Source organism: Phlebotomus argentipes, unplaced genomic scaffold, assembly GCF_947086385.1.
Source record: "Phlebotomus argentipes unplaced genomic scaffold, Phlebotomus argentipes genome assembly scaffold_4, whole genome shotgun sequence".
Taxonomy (NCBI): domain Eukaryota; kingdom Metazoa; phylum Arthropoda; class Insecta; order Diptera; family Psychodidae; genus Phlebotomus; species Phlebotomus argentipes.
The window spans coordinates 5401636-5426646 of NW_026776174.1; the positions used below are offsets into that span (position 1 = coordinate 5401636).

At 41.3% G+C, this 25011-nt stretch overlaps 1 protein-coding gene across 1 annotated transcript in view; it reads left to right on the top strand.

Moving 5' to 3' along the window:
• The window catches only part of LOC132258059 (GAS2-like protein pickled eggs), a 36566-nt gene extending 11556 nt beyond the window's left edge, over positions 1 to 25010 (top strand). Inside the window, exons 3-10 of the mRNA XM_059755161.1 lie at positions 12317 to 12513; positions 13377 to 13495; positions 13562 to 13821; positions 20488 to 20595; positions 21243 to 21430; positions 21892 to 22048; positions 22351 to 22714; positions 22776 to 25010. Coding sequence (XP_059611144.1) covers positions 12317 to 12513; positions 13377 to 13495; positions 13562 to 13821; positions 20488 to 20595; positions 21243 to 21430; positions 21892 to 22048; positions 22351 to 22714; positions 22776 to 23737 — 2355 coding nt within the window. The 3' untranslated portion in view covers positions 23738 to 25010. The remainder of the gene's footprint in view (positions 1 to 12316; positions 12514 to 13376; positions 13496 to 13561; positions 13822 to 20487; positions 20596 to 21242; positions 21431 to 21891; positions 22049 to 22350; positions 22715 to 22775) is intronic.
• The last annotated feature ends 1 nt before the right edge of the window (position 25011 follows it).

The window sequence follows — 25011 nt, forward strand, 5'->3', positions numbered from 1 at the left end:
TGATCGTGAGATTAAATCGCATTTTATTTCATTTGACTATTTCTGTAGAAATTTATTCAAAACATGATTTCGCTGCGAGAGAAATAAAAAATAACAAGTGGCCACTTACTAATTCGGTATTAATGCTAATTAAGTAATTTTACTTAATCCATATCGTACGATTTAGTGTGTCGAGAAAACAAGAATTTCCATTCTGGCGGACAAAGAACACTTTATGTTTGGTATCTTTCAAGGTGTTATTGGCGAAAACGTTTTAGCGTTTTTCAGTCTTTATTGCGATATTTGTATATATGCTCAATAATCCGACAATTTATGACGCTGCGCTGAAAGATAAGCCATTTTTCTCTGTCTCGTAGAAAATGTTGTACCTTCTCAAATGACTTTATAAATAATTTCCGCATTTTGTAGCGACATTACATCAGTCTCACACCGCGTTATTTCACCATTGTAAGTTGTACAGATCGCCTGGTTTTTCCTTTGCTTCCTCTGGCTCACAATAAACACCTAATGGCTCATGCTAGTCTCTGTTTAGGGATTGTGGAGATTGAATAGTGCGATGCACACGCGAAAAACGCGAAAATGACTCAATTAATGCTCACTCCCAGACTCAAAGGCAAAAGGCCAGAAACATTGTTATTGTTTGGGTGAGAAGAAAGTCTTCTTAATTAAGTGGAGTTGCGCCTGCATATATTGTTATAAATGAGTTGTAATTTATTTGCTATGCTCCAAACTACTGGTGTGTGCATTGTTTCAATTAGCAATGGTGTCTCTTAGTCACTGAGAGATAAAGCTTGGCATCGCGCATTGATACTTTGTGCTAACACTGGAATAAATTGAGAGTCCCTTGAAATTCACTCTCTGCATGAATTCGAGAGAGGGCTGGAGAAGTCATTGTGATTGGTGCATGTTATTAATACAAATGAAATAGACAACAATTGACAATTTACATGACGAATAAAAAAAAACGGAGCACGAAAAAGTCTTGAGGCACTGACAAGAAAATCGTGTGCACATGTGCCTTTCGTTGCCCTATCGAGTCATCTATTTTCAGTCCTTTCAGCTCAATTTCTGACATGATTTTCAATTTTTCAACGAGACCACGTGAGTGTTTATCGTTTGCCATATGGCAGTTTCTCTATCGAACCTCTTGAGAACCCGCGAAAACTGTGCGGTAGCAAGAAAATCCAGAAGAGATTATCTTATCGAGCACTTACACTGAGGAAAAGTGGCTCAATTGTGGTAATTATTGTCACAATATTTGTCAAGATAAATTTTGTTTAGTTGATACAACGTCAAGTGCAGAAAATCGCAATCCAGTGTTTTTTGTTCAATTTTTCTTCCCAAACCACGACTTCTTGATAAATTTAAGGAAGAATATTTGAAGACATAATAAGATTTTCTTAACTTCTGTTACGAAATCATATAAGGGACCATTTATGGGCAAAATAGGAATGAAATGTAGTAGGAAGTGTAGTTTTGCATACGAAAGACACCAGCATCTTGTCATCTGCATGGCAAATGCAATTCCACCGCATCCTCCAAAGTTAAAGGTGTTGTGCTCACGCGTTACACAAAATGTTATCGCATCTAAAATGATGATATGGCACGCTGTGGTGATGCCTAAATAAATTTACCATCTTTCACTCGCGAATGGCATTGTTGTGGCGCCCCAGCACAGTGTCATGCCGTCGAAAATGTTAATGTATGCGAATTGTGACGCTGCTGGGGAGAGAGAATAATGGGATGCCCGGATCCAATAATGTACACGCATTCTCGGCAGTACGATCAACTATTTTAATAATTCATTAATGTGGGCTCTCGGTTGCCAGCAATGCAGGTTTTAGGTAAATGCCGTGTGTGTGCGCTTTCAGTGTCTCGCCATGGATCTTAGAATTAATTTGTGGTCTCACTTCATTCCATTCCACCGAGCTCTGATGGTCTTTTTTCGGCGCCCAGCGTCAATTAGGATTTATTGCAGTGCGCTAAATGCGCGCATTGCAATCATGGGGAGTTGATATGTCAGGAGAGGCTTTTGTGTTGATCTCGTTTGTGGGGTTTTTCTCGCATAAAATGTAGGGCATAAATTGTGAATTATTGTGGGTCATGATCGGTGATTCTTCTCCCTTCTCCGCGTTGTGGCGCGGCCTCTCACTATTAGTCAAATGTGGTATGCAAATTTACAAATAAATAAATCAAATGTATTTCCAAGTTAATACATTTCTTACAATTAGATTTCGTGAGTGAAAAATTACCGTGGAAAATATAAACCTGTACACACAGAGAGTTGGACTTTATAAAAGGCAAACAATTGATGTAATTTGTATGCAGATGAGCGAATAATAATTTCTCATTCAGGGACACTCGCCATATTGATATGGTTTTCTGTGATTGTTAATATGAGAATCTCGTGGTGGAATGGACAATAAGAAGAGGTGATGATTAAGGTGGAATCTGTGATAATTGCAAAGGAGGGACAGGCTAATGACAATGTCAATGAGTGCAGAAATTTACAATGCACAGTAAAATATGATTATTATTGAGTGATATGCAAATTGAATTTGTCTTCATGCTCTTCTGGCAAATCTCCCGTGGAGATTTTATAGTGTAATTAAAAGACTAATATTGTTTCGTGCGCGAAACTTCTGTAGGAGGTCAAAGAACTGCGAAAGCAGCTTCTGCACATCATTGTTGAGTCGTTGTGCTTCTTTGACAATTCCGCTGCAGGGCAAAGCTCATGCTAACTAATGACCCGCGGTAGAGTATCTTCTTTAAGACATAGAATTGCTCATCCGATGAATGATGATTGTTGTACTTTTTTCTCCCACATTCAAAATACTTCATTTCGAATTACATAAGATATTAATCAGTGAGCATATATCGGGTATTATGAAATAAATACATATGAGAGGTTCATGTGATTCATGAAATGAAAATTTGTACGGTGCGCGATGCGAGATAGCATCGAAAAAAAGGAGTTCTTCACAGTGGCATTTACTAAATATAAAACCCACACACGCGGTGGCTGATATTGAAAGGGAAATGCATCATTTTTGCACGGTCGTCGTCGTCTTGTGACTTTATGACTCGCGCTGCCACAGTGCACGGCTCTAAATTGAAACCATAAATAATGGTGTGAGTACTTTTGTGCGGTTGGGGTGCATGAGCATGAAAAACAACGCACACACGACACGGCATGGTTGAGGGAATGAGAGCGCAAGAAGTTGATACCTGACACTTTATGCTTGAGGTCTGTGGCGGATTGTTGGGGCTGTGAAAAGCAACAAAAATGCAGTGTGTAAACGGCATTATAGAGTCACATGTCTCGCTGAGATGCCTCTATTTTAATCGCACCGATTCGCAGCTTATCAATTTTTCACGCTAATACTCCACCTTTTGCCTGTGCATGCAGAATATTTATAACTCCAGTGCAGGATTTATGCTCTCTCTAATTGTTACAGACGCTTCTTTAGCCCCATTTGAAATTATAACTCTCTCACTAGCGGAACAGAGGGAAGTGGGGCTATTTTGAAGAGTGGATGGATTTTCTGGTTGTGACTGCATAGAGGAACCAGGCTATTAAGTGGCCTACAACTTTCTAGACTATGCGAAGTCAATTTGTTGAGTTTTTATGCCTTCAATACAATTTTATAATGCTTTACGTGTGAAGAAGCCCCGCCTCACCCTAAGTGCAGATTTCATAGGTGAAGAGGATGAGATGGAGAGGAGTCAAATAATCGTAAATTAACATGTAATCTGCTATAGCTGATGACCTTTCAACTCGTCCATAAATATTTGCCGAGGAGGGAATAATTTATTCACGTCATGAAGTGTATAATTCAGCAAGTTGGTCAAAATTGACGGTACACCAGACGTGAGATTGTATTGAGAGATTTGTCTTGGTCGCGCTCTCGCGAAGAATGTGTGTAAAAAATCGCGCACACCAAATCTAGTTGAAATATTCCCATCTCGCATGATTATTTATTTATTACACTTGCACGTAAGATCACATATTTCATGGGGATAATTGGTAATAAATTAGCGCCCGCTGGGAATTTTGTAGTACTGCTGGTGTGATTTTTTGCGGAAATGCTGAGCAAATGTGTGTATGTTGATGAGTTGTGTGGAAGGGAAATAGTTGAGGAGGTGACTTAAGAATATAATTACACAGTGACAGATGAAATGGGTTCATTAGCGTGGCAGGGAAAACTTTCTGGGCGACTTGCGTGATTTTGTAATACATACAATTGTGGAAGAGTTCACTTGTACGGTTTACTGAAAGATTGACAAGTCAATCAATTGATGATGAGGAAACGATTATCATATTTTTGAAAACACACCGTGTGAGTGAACCATAATGTAATCCCACATTTGGCGCCGAAATTCGAGGGGATTTGCTATTGCCATTCAAAATCCACGATGTTGTGTTCATGCGACGGAATCGACGGTGGAATAATATGTAAAAACGTGTGTAGCAAATTTGATTTTGTAATTTTCTCGACACCCACAAGAAGTGCACAAGGTTAAAAATTACCCAGAAATTGCCTATTATGACCAATTGAATTGCCATGTCGCTGAAGTGAAACATCGCGAGAGAGAAAGAGCACCTGAATTGAATGGTTGATGGCATGGAAATGTGTGTTTGTTATTTTTGGAGCTTTCATCTTGATTTTGATGTCTGTCCGCCACCCAGAGGCTCGAAACTCTTGGCTGCTGGATAAATCAAAATGTACAATGTGAAAATCTCCCATTCGAGCATGCGTCACTCGATCCACAGCATCAATTTGTGATCTCGATGTTGGAGTGATAGGTAAACTATAGTGAATCTCTTTCACCCATCAAATGCATGGGGATTTCATGAGGAGAGTGAAAAGGCACAATGGGCGTTAGGCAAACAAATCAACGATGAAGATCTACGCGTTCGAAAGGGAAAAAAATGTATGCAGGCGAAGATAAAGGGAATTTCACTCACCATTTCGAAATATCAGAGGAATCTGACGCACAGATGATGAAAGAATATCGTGTTTTCGCCTCAACGCCAGACCCATTAAATGCACATGTGCTGAAAATGTGAATAAAAATCCTGGAAAACTAATAAAAACACCAGTATTTATTTTAGCGCTCTAAAATATATCCAATACCTTTTGTTGATCAGTCGTCGCCAGATCATCATGGGAAGTTGTGTTTTTCTAGACTGCTAATTAAAAACATCAATTTTCTCGCTGTGAAATGCATTTTAACGATCTTTTCTGCACTCAAATAAATATACACGATGATTTGGGAAAAAATTGGGCACATATTTTGATGGCAAAATCATTTATTCAAATGTGATGATTTTGAGATCATTGAAAAGCTTAAAAAATATACTTAATCTCTTTCAAACCATTAAAAGTGCATTCGGTATCAACTAGACGAGCTAAAATTGAAAAGAATGTTTTTAAACACAAGTTCAGCTTCAAATCGACTCTAGTCCAATTCATCATAAGCTAATCTGGGTGAATCCTTATCTATTTGTCTTTGTCTTGATTTCGTGACAATTCCCAATTTCGATTCCTGAATTTTCCCAGTGCATTTCGGCGCTGAGTTGGGATTTTTACGAGCGCTTTGCTTGGGGCATTAGGATATTATTCATGTCAATAATTCAGAAAGATATGTCACGACACGCTATATTTTTATTTTGCAACTCTGTTATTTTTCCCCCGTGCGCAGAAGTGCATCCAATTCTTGTGGTGTTTTGTGCCATGTTCTCCTACAATTAGCGACTGTGAGATGGTTTCTTTATCTTTAATTGTGCGCCTCCATGCTATATTTGATTCCGTGCATCCCAGGCAACATGACATGACTGAAATCGCACTGGGCGATCGTAAATCATCTCTGGCTGAAGGAATCACAAGTTTGGGAGTGAAAAGAGGCCCTATAATCAGTGGACTCACTCAAGAGTTATCTGATTTTATTCTTTCTTCAGCCTCTGGGAATTTATTTATGAAATTTTGTACGATAAAATATGCGCGGCAATAAATATATGGGAGGGCGAGAGAAAGAGAAACTGAAAGCATTATGAATGGGCCTGAGAATGATGGGAAAAGGGGTTAATATTGGGAATTTGTGCTTGCTAAGAGGATTTCAGTGGGTGTTCTCTAAACCAATATATTGAAATTGATGGCGAGGTAAGAGAAGTGCGCCTCGGGGTGGCAAGTCCAGCTGACCTGAAGCCATAAGAGAGTTGTGGTGGAAAGGGATCAGGTGAAATTATGTGTGTTAGGCCAAAAGCAGTTGTTGCACAGCGTGAAATTGTAGGTGAACTGCCACACATCCAATTTCACTTGTTGGCTCTCAGGAGTTTTGCTCTTTTTCTCTACCACCGCTCTTGATACCTTGTAAATTCCAGTGTGTGTGCGATTAATCAAATTATAGTGAAAAATAAAAGGTACATGTGAGAGATGCTAAAATGACTCTCATTCTTCAAACTCTCATTCTTCAAACTCTCACTCGCACCATGAAGGATGTTTTTCCTATAGTCTTTTGTCTGCGGTGAAATAGTGCAATGTAATAAAATATGTGTAGATTTAGCACAGCATTTAGAGATATAAGAGATGTGACGATGTGGAAAAAAAGCGTATTTTATGGGCTTTAATTGATGTGTACAGAAGATGCCGTCATTGATTAATTCGATACGCGCAGACACTTGCCTTATAACTTTCAACAATTAGCCGCATGTTGAATACCCTTCAAAGTGGAATATTTTCTGGTGTAGGAGATCATTATCGTGCAACGACAAAACGATGCATTATCTCGAAATTGAATCAGGAAATTAGGAAAATTACGTGCAAAGAACTTTAATCTGTTGCTTCTCATAAACTCTTGATTTTACACGATATATTTTGGCATATTATTGAACGTATGTTGAATGATTTTGACATAATCACATGAGCTGAAATGAAAGACACTCGAGGACTTCTTTTTTGATGCAAAGAGGCTGTATTCTGGACTGACATTTTCGCTAATTGGGAAAGAAAGAATGAAGAGCGTTAAGAAGTATGCCTTAAATGATCATTTTGTATGCGATCTTAGATGTCGTGGAAAATAATTTGTTTATTAAAGCCAGAAAAAGCAAGAGTTCATCCTCGTCATCAATCTCTCTGTATCACAAAATATGTGAATTTAGTATGCTCTCCCTGTTACACCACTGTTTATGAGTCGTATTAGGCAATCATATCACAATGACATTGACATATGAAACTGATCTCTCTGGGATCAAATCGCTGTTCGCTTCTTCGGCCATCCAGACACTCAAATCTCCTTCGGAGCATAAACAAATATAGTGTCTGATTATGGTGAGGATTTCCTATCTCGCGTGTGTCTGTCAGAAATGGTTTTCCTTCTCACTACCTTATTTCCATATTAGGCGCTGAACATGTAAAATGAATCTCTGATTTGAACTACATGAAGAGTCTGTGCGGTGAACAAATCGTGCCTCCGTGGAGTTGGTAATAAAATCAAGGGCGATGACTAATAACTGATAATTGTCTTGCCATATACTGAAAGTGAAACGCTCTCTGGATAGTTGAGGAAAAAAACACTTGGACGAGGAAGACAAAAAAGAGGTTACTTCATGGACAGTCGCACAAAATCAAAAGTTTCATGACCCTTCATTCAACTCAATCGCAATTTCTGTGTGGCTGCTGAGAAAGTGATTGCGAGGATGTCTTTTGGGTGGGTTTTATGCAAAAATCGCAACATTAAATCATTGAGCTGTGGGAATTTGTATGAGTTTTTTGCCTAATGCAAATTTCCTCGTGGCGGAGATGGAGAAAGACTTTTCACAGTCTATTCACACGGCAATTTGTTACCTTTTTGGCGTGCAAAATTGTACATCGTGCCACAGGTATGCTATTGAATCTGGGTGGAAAAGACGCGAGGTGAAATGGGTGTTGAAAGAGATGAAAAGGAATTTGCGACACTCAAATTGTTTTATTGCCTACAATAACATACAAAAGTATTATTTTATGACTTTTGACGAGATATAATGAATTTGTTGCACATCGCGCGTCCGTAGAATTTTATATATTTATGTGGATATACAATTTCCTCGGCGGTTCGACTGAGAAGTTTCACTGAAATGTGTGAAATTGTACATTGTTTGCAGACTCATTGCAATAAATCAGTAATTGGGAATTGTTAAAATTATATTGCAGAGTGTGATGTGAATTTATCGCGAACAATTTGTCAGGTGATGTTTTCTCAGGGAAGAAATACACACAGACATCAAAGAATGTGACAATGATCAGGCAAATGATCGTTTATTAGGTGGAATTTTTCAGTTGCACTGAGAGGCGTGCAAGAAATGTTTGCAGCATCGCTGGAATTTGCTTTTCAAATTATGAATACAAACCTGAGAATTGCGCGTGAGAACACAGTGAGAATAGATCCATCAATCAATTAAGCAAGACATTCAACTGTTGTGTACCATAAAAATTAACATGACTCTTTTTCGTCCATTAGAACGCCCGTTAAATTTGGTATTTCACTTCACATTGTGTGTAATCTCGAGACTTGATTTAGCGGGAGAGACTAAAGTGGACTTTTTTACAACACCGCCACTGTCCAAATTTGCTTAAGATTGCCAATTAGCGTGGGTGATTTTCTGGGATAACTGTTCACATTCATATCGATTTATCCACTTGGCGAGATCCTCGATGGTGAATAAAATATGGTTCATTTTGGAGCTTGCAGAAAGAGCGCGATCGTGTGCGTGTGATTGGGCAGAAATCTTGCAGAACTTTTTCATTCATAAAACCACAATTTGCATAAACTTATGGCTGTGGTGGAGTTGATCGGGCTGAATGAATTTTAATTTTGCGTATTGTGGCGATCGCGAGTCTGTTTATTGCCCAGACAGTGTTGAGAATGGCGATCAGATTGCCACCAATTCACTGTCATTTCACGAATGCTAATCAGACAAGACTGCAATTTTCTGAAAAATTATGACACCTTCTCTCCTGAACTTTTGGAATTCATCGCGCGAAAAAGATAGTGAAAAGTGGAGCAAGAATGATTGACTGTGGGTGGAAACTCACCATGCTTTTTCCATTGCAAAAGGCACTGCGATTGCACCACCAATTAGCCATCAATTAGCACTTTCTACAGTTGAAAACACCCGTCGATCGCTCATGATCGCAGTTGGGCAAAGAGAGGTGCAATAATTGTAAATATTGTGACTCGTGCGATCGCTTATAATGTGTTGTATCTCATTTGGAATCGATATGTATGTGCCCACATTTCGCGGGACACCCCACGATATCATGGTGATCATTGTGCGCGATCGCATGGGAAAGTAATGGAGAAATCAATTCTGCCAAAATATCTCTTCAGCAATTTATTCACCGTCGACCTTGCTTGTCAATATCTAAAGCGATTGTTGCACTCTTCAGTGGTAAAGGAGAAAAAACTAATCCATAGTCGTGATCACTTGTGTGGTGATCTTGAGAGGGAATTTATTGTTTGAGAGTCGAAAATTAATGATCCTCGATCGTGTGATCGCGCATGCGGAGGAAGAAGAGAGTTTGAAGGCAGTGATAAGCAGAGTGTGCTTGGTTTTTGTGATAATGGGATTTGAGAGGCAAATTGGAATGTGATCAACAAGATTATGAGCTGAAAAATGATCAGAATTACTGCTAAAACAAGCGATACTGTGACTAGAAAAACCCTTTGTGCGCTCTTTGACCAAACATCCATTTCATCACCCATTAAACTTTCATGCAAGACTGATGGTGGCTGCATTGCAAGATCACCGATCGTCCAATACGACATACATAAATAAATGCATGGGATTTTTAATAAATGATTGTGTCACTCGAGCATTGCTTATGGGTTTGTTGGCTGTGCAGCGCGATCCATTTGTCAGCTGGGCTGATGATGATATCGCGACAGATCGTGGTGTTTTTAATTGAGTGAGGAAGAAATAAAGTGAGGAAAAAATGTATGGAGAGTGCATAAAGCTCATGGGCGACAGATAAGCTCCGCGAGCGACAGTGATTGAGGCCATACAACATGGGAGTGTGAGCTCAAAATATTGGTCAGAATTTGCTTTTAAAATGCACTATCGTGGAGGAGTGTGTCGAAATTCTCGTCTACCATTTGAGAGAGAGACACATGATATTATTCAAATGGCGCGCTGCTTTTCTATAGAACGCAAGAATTACGATTGATGGCGAATGGATGATGACGAAACTTTTTTTTCCGTTTGAGAGTTCAATAGGCGCACATGAGAATTGCTCAAGGATGTCTTTTTCGTGGCAAGCGAGTCTTGGAGACCAATAGGAAGTTGCGGTTGGGCCGATTTCATTTCATTTCCATACATTTGTCCCCTGGGCTGATCATGTTGCGCGCGCTGATCAATGATCGGCGATCTTGCTACAAATTCTTTGTTGTTTCGTCTCCTCCGCAAGAAATACGAGCCAATGCTGAGGTCGGCCAGGGAAAAGAGAGGCCGAAGGGTGGCTTTTCTGAGTCACACACTCAAATCGCAATGCTTGGCGCATGTTGAGAAATACATATAGTAAAAATGGTCCATAGGAAAATGACCTCATTGTTTGCAACAATCGCGCATGATCTCGTTTCAAGGGTTACATTGTCTTCTCTGTGCCTTTTCTATTTCTCCCAGTCGCGAGAGATGTCCTGCAATATTTATGACACCTTATAACCTATCACGGTGCCACCCGCATTCACGATCAAGATCTCGCCCTTTCGTGTGTCGGTGTAATGGAAATCATTGGAAGGAGACAGGCAGAAATGCAGCTGCCATTTCTCACGTTGCTGACATGATCTTATAATCAGTGTTCAAATACGATTTTAATAATACAATTACCGTACGGCGTATGCAAAAATGCTGAATGCATCGCGCGGCATTAGCAAAATGGTATGATAATGTGTTGTGCGCTATTCTCGATAAAACGCACGCTGTTGTCTTCATATGACCAGCAACCTGTCAACGTGGACGTACTTGAGGCCTCCATTTATGGCTTGAACGCCCGTGTAGAGCTGAGATTTAATGCCTGCGAAAAGCTAAAAATAAAGACAGCCTTACATTTTGTCTTGAACTCCTCTTGTTGTCAGCATTTCAGGTGAAAAGATCACATCGAATTGATGAGGAGAAAAAACGGATCATTGCCCCAGAAATTCGCTTAAGTGATCTAGCCAAAATTGGCCGCACTAATTTGTTTGAGAGTTGTAAATTCGTATCGAGATCCATAAATTAGCGGCGCGAGGAGCAGAAAAAAGGCCTGAACTTGTGTGATAAGAAGCTGTGGTTTTGGGCGTTTTCTCTCTGTCGCCGTAAGAAGAGCGCGATCGTTGTGTTGATAAGAAAATGCCTACCAAATGTATTTGATTCCCAGTCACATCATAAGATAGTCTGAGATGGAGTTTCCACAACACAATGCTGGGCATGTTTTCACAGTTGGATGAACAAGGAAGATCTCACGCGGGTGAGAAGAAAAGAAGAGATCAATTTCTCGCGTGCTCAGAGCCATGATCAGGGAAAGAAAAGAGTTTGTGTATTGTTTTCCACTGTTTGGACAATGTTTCCTCGTTAAATTTGCATTAGACTCTCGTGCATGCATAAGCAGAAAGTGAGAGTATAATGTTTAGACATTACGCACTATGTAACACATTTTTTTACTCCTCCAACTCACAGTGAATGGCGTACAATCACATTAATTAGTTATTTGGCAAAAAGCACCCATGAAATATGTCTTGCTTTTGCATTGATTTTATTACTCGCACTCTCTTGAGTGGTTTGCCAAAAGAGAAACATTGTAATCCATCGGGTTTTCAATTAGGCGAAATATCAACGATCCCACTCACTTCCTAGTCGATTCGCTGTGTGTGTATATGTTGCTCTGAATGACAGCAATAAAGTCGGGGAGATGCAGTAATTAGGACTGCTTGCAGAATAGGCCTAATTCGCAATACAGCACTTGGTCATTTACTTACAATCAAATCAAGCTACGCGGCTGATCTTTTGCAATTTTCAACTTTGCGTGTGTCGCTGGTAAAGACATGGTATTTTTTCTTCACAAGACAACATGAAGCTTAACATGGGTTTTTTCGGTGTGCGCCTGAGAGAGAGAAGCGTGGGACTAATACACCAACCATGTTACACAGGCAATATCTTTTACAATAAATAATGTTTAACTTAATTACTTTCCTGCATTGATACACACGGAGCACTGTGAACAAGAATTTATTACAATAAATTAATATATAATTAATCACACATGATACTAAAATGGCAACGCTATTTATCATCTCTTTGCAGCATGCCAATAATGTGCGGTGCGCCGCCGAGGAATATCTGGCCAGGCGACAGGCGCGCAACAAGTCCATGACGAAATCGATGACTTCGGGATTGGCCGGACCGATCCTGGCCATGGGCAATGTCCACTTTCTGCCAGCAGCCAAGAGTGGGACCTTCTTCGCCCGCGACAACGTGTCCAACTTCATTGCATGGTGCCGGTGAGTGTGATAAATTTGTCTCCAAGCCATTGTTCTCCTGCGCTGACACTGATAAAGGTGCGCGCGCGCGCGCGAGGGCAGAAAAAAGTCCAACCGTGAAAGAGGCAATACAATTTTTTTTATCTTCTCAATAGTCAACTGACTGAAGGTACATTATGTGCATGAATTACTTAACTTCCAAGTGTCAAGGTGGTTTTTTGGCGATTGTCACCTGTATTTCGTTGGCTTTATTGCTTTTTTTCGTACACACCTCTGTGTACAATTGAACGTGAAAATACACACACAAGGTGATGAACAGACAGCACAAGGTGTAATGGATGCATACATTATGTTTGCAAATCAACAGAAATGTTTGGGAAAATTTTGCCCATTGAGAAGTTGATAAAACAAAACAGCATTCAATAACGCCCGTCTGAATATTTAGTCGTGACGTCAGAAACCTAGAGAGATTTTTTTTACTATGTTTCTATATTAACAAATTTTATTACTATTGCAATAATGGTTCTATTTACATATGAGTTCCTTGCTTAGCAAATCCCTAACATCAGTATACTTCTTTATATTTGCATAAACATAAACAATGGCATATCTTTGAAATACCTTGAAAATATTGCAGTTGAATAGAAGAAACGCAGAATATTATGGTGAAATTGAATGTTTACCATGAGGCACGGCCTGAAATTTTACTCATACTTGTTTTTTTCTAGACATATTCACACTTTTTTCATAGCTCTTTAAGATGCGCGAACTAACAATTCATTGGACTTTTTTCTGACTCTACTACGAAAGCACATCAACTCTTGTCACCCAAAAGAAAATGAAAAACCACAATAATAATGCTATGTGTGTCTCTCGATTGGCAGAAAAAGCCTTCAAATCTTTGAGTGCCTCCTATTCGAAACGGACGACCTAATAATGCGAAAGAACGAGAAGCACGTGATTCTGTGCTTGCTGGAAGTGGCCAGACGTGGTGCTAAATTCGGTGAGTTTTGTAATAATGTGGAGAAGTCATTGGGAATAGAGACATCAATTTGTGGTTCTTGTGCAGGAATGCTGGCTCCCATGTTGGTGCAGATGGAGAGACAGATCGATCGCGAGATTGCCGCCGATAACAAGGCGATGGGAATGTCTTCGGTGGGCTGCGGCACGCAGACGGAAAATGGTGTCAATTCGATATCAGTTGGCACGGATGGCAACGAGATGTTCGACTCGGACTCTGAGGATGAGGAGGAGAACAGCGGGCCGATGCTGATGTATGGGCCGCAGCCGCAAATTATCACCAACGACTTGAAGAGCCTGGACGAGATGGTAAGTGATTTTCTCACACCGTACGCACTTTGGTTTTCGACTGTTATGTAACGACGAAGTGTGTAAATCACAGTCCGCGAAGTTGCAATTTCACAGCCGCCAACACACCTGTGAATTCCGCTGATGCGGCACAAGATGATCAAGAAAATAATCATATGATTGAGCGCATCTCGCACACTTTTGGATCGCTTGTGCACTTGCAATCGCTCAGGACAGTCAAAACCTTCTTATTTTCAATCTTCAGACTATATTTTCCCTTTGATATCGCATATCTTAATGGCGGTTTTGTGACGCTCAGAGAGATGTTCATTAATGATTTTCTCACGCCGCTCGGTTCGACATCAGAGAACTTCCAACATCTTGCATGGCAAATTCAATAATCACATTGAATAGAAGTGTAATTGAATGTGTGTTTTATGAAATAATTAACCGTGAAATTTATTTACCTGCCTTTCAACCTTGAGTTATCAAATTATGCCTAACAACTCAGGAAGAGACTTTAATGGAGACGACAATAAAAGGCGATCACGCTGAGGTGTTGACGTATCAAATAACATTCTGGGTGGTCTCCACCCAATTTCTTTGTCTGTGGTTTTTATTTTAATTCAATTTATTATATGTTTTGTCGAAGTCGCTGCCATTTGAATGGTTGATGACTAAAAGTGCGCGCGATCGTAAAGTTTTCGGTGAGAAAATGCATGACAATCCTAAAATGTTGAAGTATATATAGATTTTCTCATGTGATTAATGATGATCATTCCTTAATTGCTTGACCTTTTCCATATGTCTAGTCATCCCACCCAGACGTTGGTAATTGCAAGCGTGAATCAGGAAGCGTGTGTGCTTGAGAGTGTTGTTGATATTGAAAAGTGATCTCATTGATGAATTCACTTAAAATGTGCCTGCTTTAGTGTGGGATATACTGATTATGGGCCATTGTTCAATTAACTCTGCATTGTCGATTATAAATTTATGGTGATTTTTCTCCCCAAAGCCATCAAGTATAAATGGTCTCGATAGGTTTTTCACACAAGCCGCGCGCGCGATACCATTCTCAGTCTCGAACTTGTCCATTAGATCGCTGCGCGGCGATCATGCTGAGTGACTTCGGATATGATCAAGAGGGCAAGTGATGGAAATTGGCTGAGTATTATAACTGGCTGTATAGATGTTGTACATGGTGTACATAATTGTAATGAGAATGGGAACGCTGTGTCATTGCATAATCAACGCCGAGACTCGCGCTTCTTGGGCCTTTTAATCAAATTAATCGGAATTAGCGGGCAGTCAGATGGTGAAGGAGCACCTTCTTCAGCGCCTCAATGGATAATTGGTGTTCTTCCACCCAAACAATGGCATTTTCAATAAGACAATTCCCAAGGCGTGATACCATTTTGTGCGCCGAGAGATCTTGCGCTTAGATTGACGGATAAGGCTTGATTAAATAATCATCTCTTATGCACAAGATCACCTGAAAGATCACACTCTGCAGCTTCAAGCTTGACCTGTGTAATACTCTATAGAAAATTGCTAAAAAGTACCTTCGCAAAGAGTCTAACAAGCGCGCACTTGCACGTGATCACAAGACTTGAGCAATTTTGAGCGTAATATTTTGTGATATTAACATGACATTTACGTGACTCTCATCTCATTCTTCTAAGTGTCCATTCATGCTCTGGCATCGCGCATTAAAAGCATTTCTTGCATTCCCCAAGCATCAGTGCTCAAGACTCTTCATTTAGCAAATTATCGAATGAGGAAATTTACATAAATTGTTAACAAACAATCGGTGTGCAACAAAATGCAACAACACACAGAGTATGGATTATAAATTTATTGCAAACGCCCATAAACGGTGTGGTGTTCAACTCATTCAAGAGATGCAAATATATGATCAGAGAAACATGTGAGAAATATGATCATGTGAGTAGCAGGTTATCATATTAATATTATTAATTTTAGAAGTAAAGTGACTCGCAGCTAACGAGGCTATTTTATCATCATAAATGGTTATTTAAAATGTGATGTTAACAAATTGATTGAATTTATAATTAAATGTGTGCTGTGCACATGTTATGCAATGCTGACAACATTATGAATTCCACTCTAATCACATCAAAATACTGGGAAGAGTGGCATGATGTGTGGGAAATTGGGTCACAATGGAGATTAGATGGTGAAAAACATTGAGCATTGCAGTCTGCGCGAGTTAATTGAAAAGGGATTATAAATTAATTTCCCATGAAATGCAGGGCGTGTGAAGAAATTGTCTGTCTAAATTTGGAGGGTCTTTGCACAATTTTGAGCGAAGTGTTTCGTGAAAACGTGCATTCAGAGTAGTTCTTGATTCACACATAATCTTATTTTCATCATTTTGAATATATATTAATATTCTTTTACTCAATAACTTAAATTCTGATTTTATTGTTTAGGTTTTAGTAATTCCTAGACATTAAGAACTGGTTTTCAAACAGAAATTTGGTTTTAAATTGTCCGAAGCTCTTAAAAGCCGTTTACTACCAAACTTTCATACTCACAGGTTTATATCTTATCGACATTCTCATGTCTTGTCAGATAAATGTAACAACTTTCCGACGTCTCTTTTTCCATGAAATTTATGCGATTTAGTGCAGCAATTCAGCCGTGTTGTGCAAGTTCTTGGGATGCGCGAAGACCTTGCGAAATCAATCAACTTCCTCGCTGCGCCGATCAAAATCAGTCGAAGCGTGTACAAATAGGTGAAACCTGGAGAATAATTGATGAGGTGCTTCTTCCTCATTCACGCCACCCTCGACTTTCGGTGGGGCGGATAATTGAATATGGCGCGATAGGTCAAATTGAGAAATTTGCTGTGCTCTTGCAGCATTGTGGAAATTCAATTGTCCGCTGTTGTGCGCGCGCTCGCGCATAATTCTCAAACGGAGAAAATTTACGACTCTTATCATTCACCCAATCTCTATCCATTGAATGTAATCATATGATTTGCAACGGTGCACATCCACCTGGTATTCTGTCTTCGCGTACACACAGAGTGGAATGTTTGGCTGCAGGAGTTCAAGCATCTCATGCTGCACCATTGATCAATTGTATGTTAAACACAGAACCTAACAAGATCTGGTACTTTGCCTTCCGATCAGAGCCACGGTTTTGAATCGCTTGGTGTGTGTATATGTTTTCGATGGACATTCCATTCAATTAGCCAAAAAGCTGTGCGTGTGCACAAATTAATGGCGAACAAGCTGAAGCAACACCACCGCGGTATTCATCTCAGTTGAACATTGTTGCGCAAAGGCGATCATGGCAGCATAATGCTCTAATGTGTAATTGCAATTTCAATATCAAATGCTCCATTTGTTGCTGTTTGTCGTGCGTCGACAGGCAACACACTTTGAGGTCATTTGCATGCCACTTTTTCCCTCCTTCGACAAGCCATCAAGACCATTTCTGGTGAAATTGGAATTTTATTGACTCACGAGAGTCCGGAGAAGGAAAATCTCCATCCAACCCACAAGGTCAGCAATTTGCAATATCACATCAAACAATAGGCAAATGTCAATTTTATTTAGCCACACATAAGATAAGATATTGCGAAAGAGACTGATTGAGTGACACCAAATCTATTCATGAGTGACTGCGGTAATTTATGGCGCGGATCATACTTTTCGATGGGTGGCTTCATAAGGAAAGCCGATGCGCTACTTTCCCAAATGTGTGCGAATTGTTTTGCCAGAGGATCATCTGGAGAAGTTTCTACTTTTTCACGCGTATTTCGCAAAAGCCATTGGGAAATGATGTGGAGTGCAAGACATTCTTTTTTTATTAAGGCTTTGTTTCCAAACACCACCAAATCGACACGCCAGGAAAAATAGGTGAGTGGTTTGCGAGCACGTATCGTATATTAAATTGATCGCTATCGAAATTCATGAAAATTTATACGGCACACAGTTGGAAAAATACCACGCGGAGGTATACTTATTAAAATTATTGGAAATAATTGAGCAAATGCGACATTTCATGGCTTCCAGGAATATTCATTATATATACATATATATTGTAAGTAATTGCCCGCATTGGCTTTTGCATCATAAAACATATGTCGAATGTGTGTCTTCGTTGGAAGTTGCAGAAAGACTGCAAGAAAGCACATATTCATGATGAGTACGCACAGTTATGTTGCATTAAATTACCATCAAATGTGACACATTAATCAACTACTTAACGACTCTATTAAAAAGTCATCGAGTCAGTCAGACAATCTTGCTCAATATAACATTGCCAATGGAAGGACAAAAACACCACATCATCACTTATGTATTGACATCGTCGCAAAGTCCTCTCGCGATCGCATGTTGAACATCACAGCAAATGATCAACCCACTCGCGAGAGTGTGTTTAGCTCCAATATTAATGGATTTTTGGAGTACTTCCCATTGTTTCACGACAACGCACGATCGTAAATCATCGATTTATTAAATTCCCTCAGACATTTCTGCAGTAAAAAGTGCCTAAACACTCTTGATCTTTCGTAATTACTTGTTTCACATTGTTGTTGCCGTTGGCACACAACAGTATCGATTATGGATGCGTCGCGAGAGGTGCAACTCCATAAGCGCAAAGTTTTACGATCTTTGTGTGCAGTGATAAAATCCACCCCCAGAATATTGATTTTTGGGCACGGATTTCGGAATTTCATCTCAATTTAGGCGCGCTTCAAAAGTCAAGAGGTGAAAAGCACTGAATTGGAATCTTCTGCATTAATTATGATTGTAATAAAAACGAGAATTTTTGCTGTGAATTCAAGAAACGATCAGTCGATGCACATACATATCTGACAAGACGTTTTAGAATGACGCTAAGAAGCAAGATTGACAGAATGTGAGTTCAATGAAGAAAGTGTATCTGAAATGGAACATTGAGCCAATCGCATGCAGAAATCTTCTTTGTCATTTTATCAATGATCACACAGTCAAAGATCATGGATTTATCAAAATGAATGCAGTGACATTTATCCATGCTTTGATGTAACGCATTGGTTGAAATGCAAAAGGCGCATTTGAATTGCAAGAGTTCACTGATGTCAAGAGTGATGTTGCTTCCGGTGAGCGCAATAATCGAAAGTGAGCAGCAAACCTTCGCTGCGCTCAAATGCTAATGAAAAGCCCTTGTGTGATCTCACTCTTGCTGGGGATTATTTAATTCAGGAGCGCGGAGTTTGAGGAGATTTGCCATTAGACGTGACTTGGCGAGGGATTTACAAGAGGTCTCCATTGAAATGGTTGCATCAGGCGCGATCTTTTCGCCTCACTTGCGATTTTATTGAGATTGTCGTGACAAATTCGAATGACGCCGGTAGTCGTCATTGTTCCAATTCTCATTTAACATGAATAGCGTCTAATTGGTGGGATATGTGTAAAGAAAATGGTGATCTCCCATATAAGAGAGAACGAAGGTGGAGATCGCCAGAGATCTTGCACAGTTGTTTGCACAGTGTGTTCGTGTGGACTGGAAGACACCTTGAGGCCACTTTCGGTGCTTCTCTGCGCCACAAGACGACGATTTACCGGGAATTATGTGAATTAATATCTGAAAACGAGGAGAGTCGTGATGGTCACATCGTGTCCTTAATGTGAGTCCATCCGGGGGAGACGGAAATCGATAAATCGAGCAATGATCGTGAGAATGCGCCGCCGCCGGCTGGACATGGAGGCAAATTGTCATAAAAGGGGATCTCTCCTCCTCCCCCTGAAGTCCACAATCGCTGAGGCAATGGGAAAGTGATTTCGGTGCATCACGAGTGGCGTCTCTGTGGATTTTTCATGCTATGAAAATCCATCGTCTCTTGGTGAGCTAAAGTGCGCAGCAAATATTGTGCACTGCCGCCAATTTTTATTCCACATCACGCTTCTCTATGGCTGATTTTTACCTGCGATACTGCACCAGCTTCTCCTCTGCATATCGCCTCTCAATTCAATATTAAATATGGTAATCGCATTTAATGTGAATGGATCACGACTCAAATTCCCAATCAGTACCTTTTCCATGTTCCTGTGGTCACTGCGGGAGAAAGTGATTCCATGTCCCAGAGATGGCTCTTTTTTTCACGTGACTTTTCACGCATGATCGCCTCCCACAATCCACTGGATTTGCGACCCAGCCTTGGTTCAGCAGACAATGATGAAACTTTCGCAGTCTTCGCCATTGCGAACGGACGGAAAAGGAGAAGCGCGAAACTCCACAATTGTCATATATTGGCAAATTCATGTCTCTCTGTGTCCACTCTCGTGCTTGATCATGTGGGAACATTTCGAGTGGAAGAGATCGAAGAACTGGTCCGCGAGAACACCCACTTGATCTCTGGCGAAACACGCGCGTAACTGCGGCATTGAAGAGCTGACTCATCCTGGCGAAGAGTGTGAAGTTCCTTTTCTGCTCCACGATCGATTGATCTTCACACATTTCGGTCTGCGATGTGAACGGCTTCTTCTGGGGCATTTGCTCCAGTTGTTCTCGCAATCCACGCAGGCAAATTGTCGTAGGAAGTCATCCATTGCGTATTCCCCGCAATCCGGTTCTCGAGAGATTGATGACCCGCGTGCCTATCATGATGAATGCAATCGCTCAATATCAGATGCACTTGTAATGAAAAATCACCCCTTCTCATTTCAGGTTCGCGATCTCGTGGAGAAATGCACATGTCCATCGCAGTTTCCAATGGTGCGCGTGTCAGAGGGCAAATATCGCATCGGTGACACCAAAGTGCTCATATTCGTTCGGGTGAGTATGCGAGATATATTTTGCTTTGATACCAAAAGTAGGGCTCAAGCGACTTCCTCTTCGCCACTCCACATTCTAGACATGATGAATCATATTTCTGGGCATTATGAATTGTCCTGTCTCGCGAGTAAGTGTGAAAATTCTCGCAAAGTTGTGGTACAATTGCTATGAGAGATGCAACTCTTCATCATGTTGTTTGTACTGAATATGATATATACTGGATGAGAGTTGAGAGGAAAAGCATTAGTAGATAAAGATAAGAATTTATTGATGATAATAAACATGGACTTTGCTTTAATTTTTGGGGATCTAAGTTGAAAAATATTATGAAAAAATCAATTTTCATATCAGTGAAGTTCACAGTATTTATTCTGATTCTCAAAACATAATCTAAAATCTTTATGATTTGCAACTCTGCCGCGTGTGCATTGTTAATAAATAAAATCTGTGGTGGTGCATTTGGGATGACGCGAAAGGAGGAGAAGAGAGAAAGAGAATGTTTGTGGATGAAACCGCAACCGCATTTTCCGAGCACCGTGGCGTCGAGTGGACTGGCGCCTCGCGTGAACCCTTTCATGTCACCGAGTCGTGGAGGAAATGGGAGAAAAAATTGGGTCAAACGCCTGACTTTTGACCTTTCCTTGCAGATTCTGCGGTCTCACGTGATGGTGCGCGTGGGTGGCGGCTGGGACACCCTTTCTCACTACCTCGACAAGCACGATCCCTGCCGGTGCCGCGCTCAACATCGATCATCCGTGGCCGCACGCCTCATCACGAGAACCAACGCGGCGACCAACGGAATTGAGCTGCATCGTGCACAAGTCTTCTACGAGAGGTGAGAAAACACTTAGCAAATCATTAAAATCACCAGTGTAAACGGTGATTGCTTGATGGCAGTGAAGAGTTGGAAAATCTTTATACGTGCTTTGGCAATAAAAGTGAGGAAAAATTCAATGAATTGATCTAGCTCCGGGAGAGCATTAGCGAAGCGCATTGCAAAAAAGAGGCGCGAAAGTCATTTTCGCGCTAATTCCAAGTGCAAATGCTCAAGGAGCGCTGAGCAATTTTCCAATCTATCGATGGGCAATCAAATATGGTTTGGGGGAGAGAGTGTCGCAATTTTCTCGCGCATTTTCTCACTCCCAATCAAATATGAGGCTAATTAATATTATTATTGCGGGGCCAGCGCTGGATAGCGATCGACGTGGCCCAGGGCATTTCCTCGGCCCTGCTCGCAGCGCGCATGAAATTGGTGCTCAATTAGCGTTTGCTGTAATCTCTGGTGATTGTTTCCAGATCGCCGCCAGTTGCGCGCAAGCAGGCCAACGCGGGTCCTGGACAGCAGCACACGGCGTCAAATGGATTCATTAGCACATTATCGCCGCCCGGAGGGAGTCACAATCGCAGCCGCAGTCCGACACCGCAGAAGAAGAGCATGGTGGAGAATTCACAGGTAAATGCCTGCCTCTTGAGCTTGTGTACTTTAGTCACCAGCGAAATTGCAAAACACACAATGATCACACTCTCACGCGGTGAAAAGCGCGGCAAACAGTTAAGCTCACAATTGGAAAGAAATTAGGCAAGATCATCTTCCAATGGCAATTTAGCGTTCACAGAGACACCGCGATAATCCTCAGTCCACTCAATGTCCATAAATAGTGACGAGTAATCTTCCGAAGAGATCATTGTCTTCTAATTGAGCGAGAACTCAATACATGTGATTAATTTCGGGTGGGATTTTCTCTTTCTCTTCAGTCACCTGAGAAGTCTGTGGTGTCGCCAGAGACCAGGCGATCAATGTCACCGGGGGTGCGCCGCCTCACTGACATGCGGCGAAAGCAGAACTCACTGGATTCGTGCCAGTCGCCAGTGGGAACAGCATCCCCGATCGTGGAGCTGGACGATCAGAAAGACGATACCAAAAGTGGATCAGTGGAGAGCAATGGCGGCAACAGCGGCACGGATTCGTCGGTGAAGTTCGAGAATATCAGCGACAACGGCAGCGAGATCAGCGACGAGGGCTATCGCAGTTTGGGGCTCATTCAGGGGACCAATGGTGGTGTGTCCAAGAGGACATCCCTGCACAGTCAGGTGTCGAATGAAGACGCAGAGCTCAGTGGTGAGTCCTCGTGCATTCATCTAATTTCAAGTTTAATTCATGGTCTTTTTTTTCTCTTCAGCGCGTTTCGACCAAGCATCCAATGACTCTCAGGTGTCCCCGAGTGAAGAGCCCAGCACAAAGACGGCGGAAAGCAGTGACTCCGCGGCAGCAGCTCCGGATGAATTGGACGCTAGAACGCCAGTGACAACTCCCGATGGGCGGAACAGTTTCGAGAAGTCGGGTATTTTCATCACCGAAGATGAAATCACTGTGGACATTGCCAGTGCCACGGGATTGAGGAAGACGGGTTTCTCGGACAATCTCTACGATGACGGTCAGAAGAAGCCTGTGAGCAGGATTCCGCGCTCGCCGATGGCCACGAGGAGGAAGAGTGCAGAAGCGAGTCCGGAAATCGTGACAGGATTGCCGTTGGTGACGAGGAAGACTCCAGTGTATCGCAGCGTAAGGAAGACGACACCGGTGAAGGAGAATTCGGTGGAAAAGAACACGTGGAGCGGACGCGAGACGAAGAAGAGATCCTCTCTCACCACCGAGACTTTCACGCCGCCATCTAGATCGGCGAGCAGCACGAGTCCTTTCCACAGGAACTCAGCGGGAAGCCGGGTGTCAGGGCAGTACGATAAGAACGGACGCAGGATGAAGTCCACTTCGCTGACAACGTCGCCGGTGAAGAATAGCACGACATCGCCGCTTGCGCAGCAAATCTTGCAAGCAGCGGGCAGCGCCAAGAGCGACTCGCAGATTCTGGAGAAGATGCGCAAGCTGCTGTCAAAGTACGAGAGGGAGAACAGTGTCACGGACGAGTATGAGAGCTTGGATCTCACCACGGCGTGGGTGAACAGCAACGGAGCGCTGGATCGCGCGGGCTGTGGTCCGGCGAAGGCTGCATCGAAGAAGTCTGCAGGATCCACGATTTCGTCTTCAGAGAGCGCCTCGGGCGTCGCGTCACCGACGCCGCGGCGTGATCGCGGCATGAGTCGCATTCCGGCTCCTGTGCGCCAGGCGACGGATCTCTATTGACCCAGACTTGGACACAGAATGTCTCGGGCAGACAATTGAGGAGCCCGCGCTGTAAAGATAGCGATCTTGACATCTTGATCGTATGTTTTGGGCTTCTTGGCGGCAAGTGGGCGCTCATGAGTGCCGCCCGGGGGCGCAGGTCATTAAGAGCTGAAAAAGAAGTCCACGTTAATTGAGCAGAAGAGAGAGAAGTGGTTAATTTTTGGCATTTCTCTGGCATAAGAAGTTCACTTGATCATTCAATGATGGAGGAATTTCATTATATCACCGCAATTCACTTTAAGTGATTTTCAGCTGAGACATTTTTATTATTATTACAAATTGAATTGATGATGAAGAGAAATTAATGCAAATTGAGTCGTTGAACCATGCAAATTCTAAAGAAAAATATCCAGCATTTTCACCTTTCTTTCCTGAGCGAAGCGAGCAAAGAGAACGAGGATCAAAAGTGCGTGTTTTTAGGGAAGAGAAGGATTAGCAACTTTATATTGTTAATTGGACTGACTAAAGAGGGTTGTAACTTTTTGTAGAGACTATGAAATGGAGAAAAAAGGATACGGCGAGAGATTTACAAATTGGTGCTGAGTGAGAAATATTTTTACTTTCTACAAGTTCAATCGATATTTTCCTTTCTCTTTTTTTTGCTAAACTTTGTAACTAGTATTTTACCTCTAGGACGTTTTTTGTACTTTCAACGTAGAGGCGTAAAAAACAGAATCAATGACTGTCATTCATTTTTCGATAAAGCGTGGAGTGAATAAAATGAGGAGAAACCATGGCAAATTTACACGGCCTTGATGATCAGGAATTTAAAGAATAACTAACACTATATATTTTTCCCTAAAGAATCTGTAGAACATGTAAGACGGTAACCACGTTAGATGTAGCAGAAGGATGAGAACATATATAGTTTTCTATCTAGACATGCTGAGGAAGCCAGATAGTGGATAGGAATTAAGGCCAAAATCTATGTACTCATCATTATTGTATTTACACGCTATTAATGATGCAAACTGTCTCTTTAAATATTAAGGATTATTGTATTTATCGACAAATGGTAATATTTAGATTTCATCGATAGGATTAATTTGAAAACCAGACTTTTGACGCCATATAATCCAGTTTATCGTGACCATAGTGCAATTTGTTGGGCCGAACAGGAGAACATTATACCAATATTATAGTATCCTTTAAAGCTATATACTCCTTCGATTTATATTTCTCCAGTTATGTTGAGTTTCGCATTTATGTGTAATAAAGACATAAATGAGAAT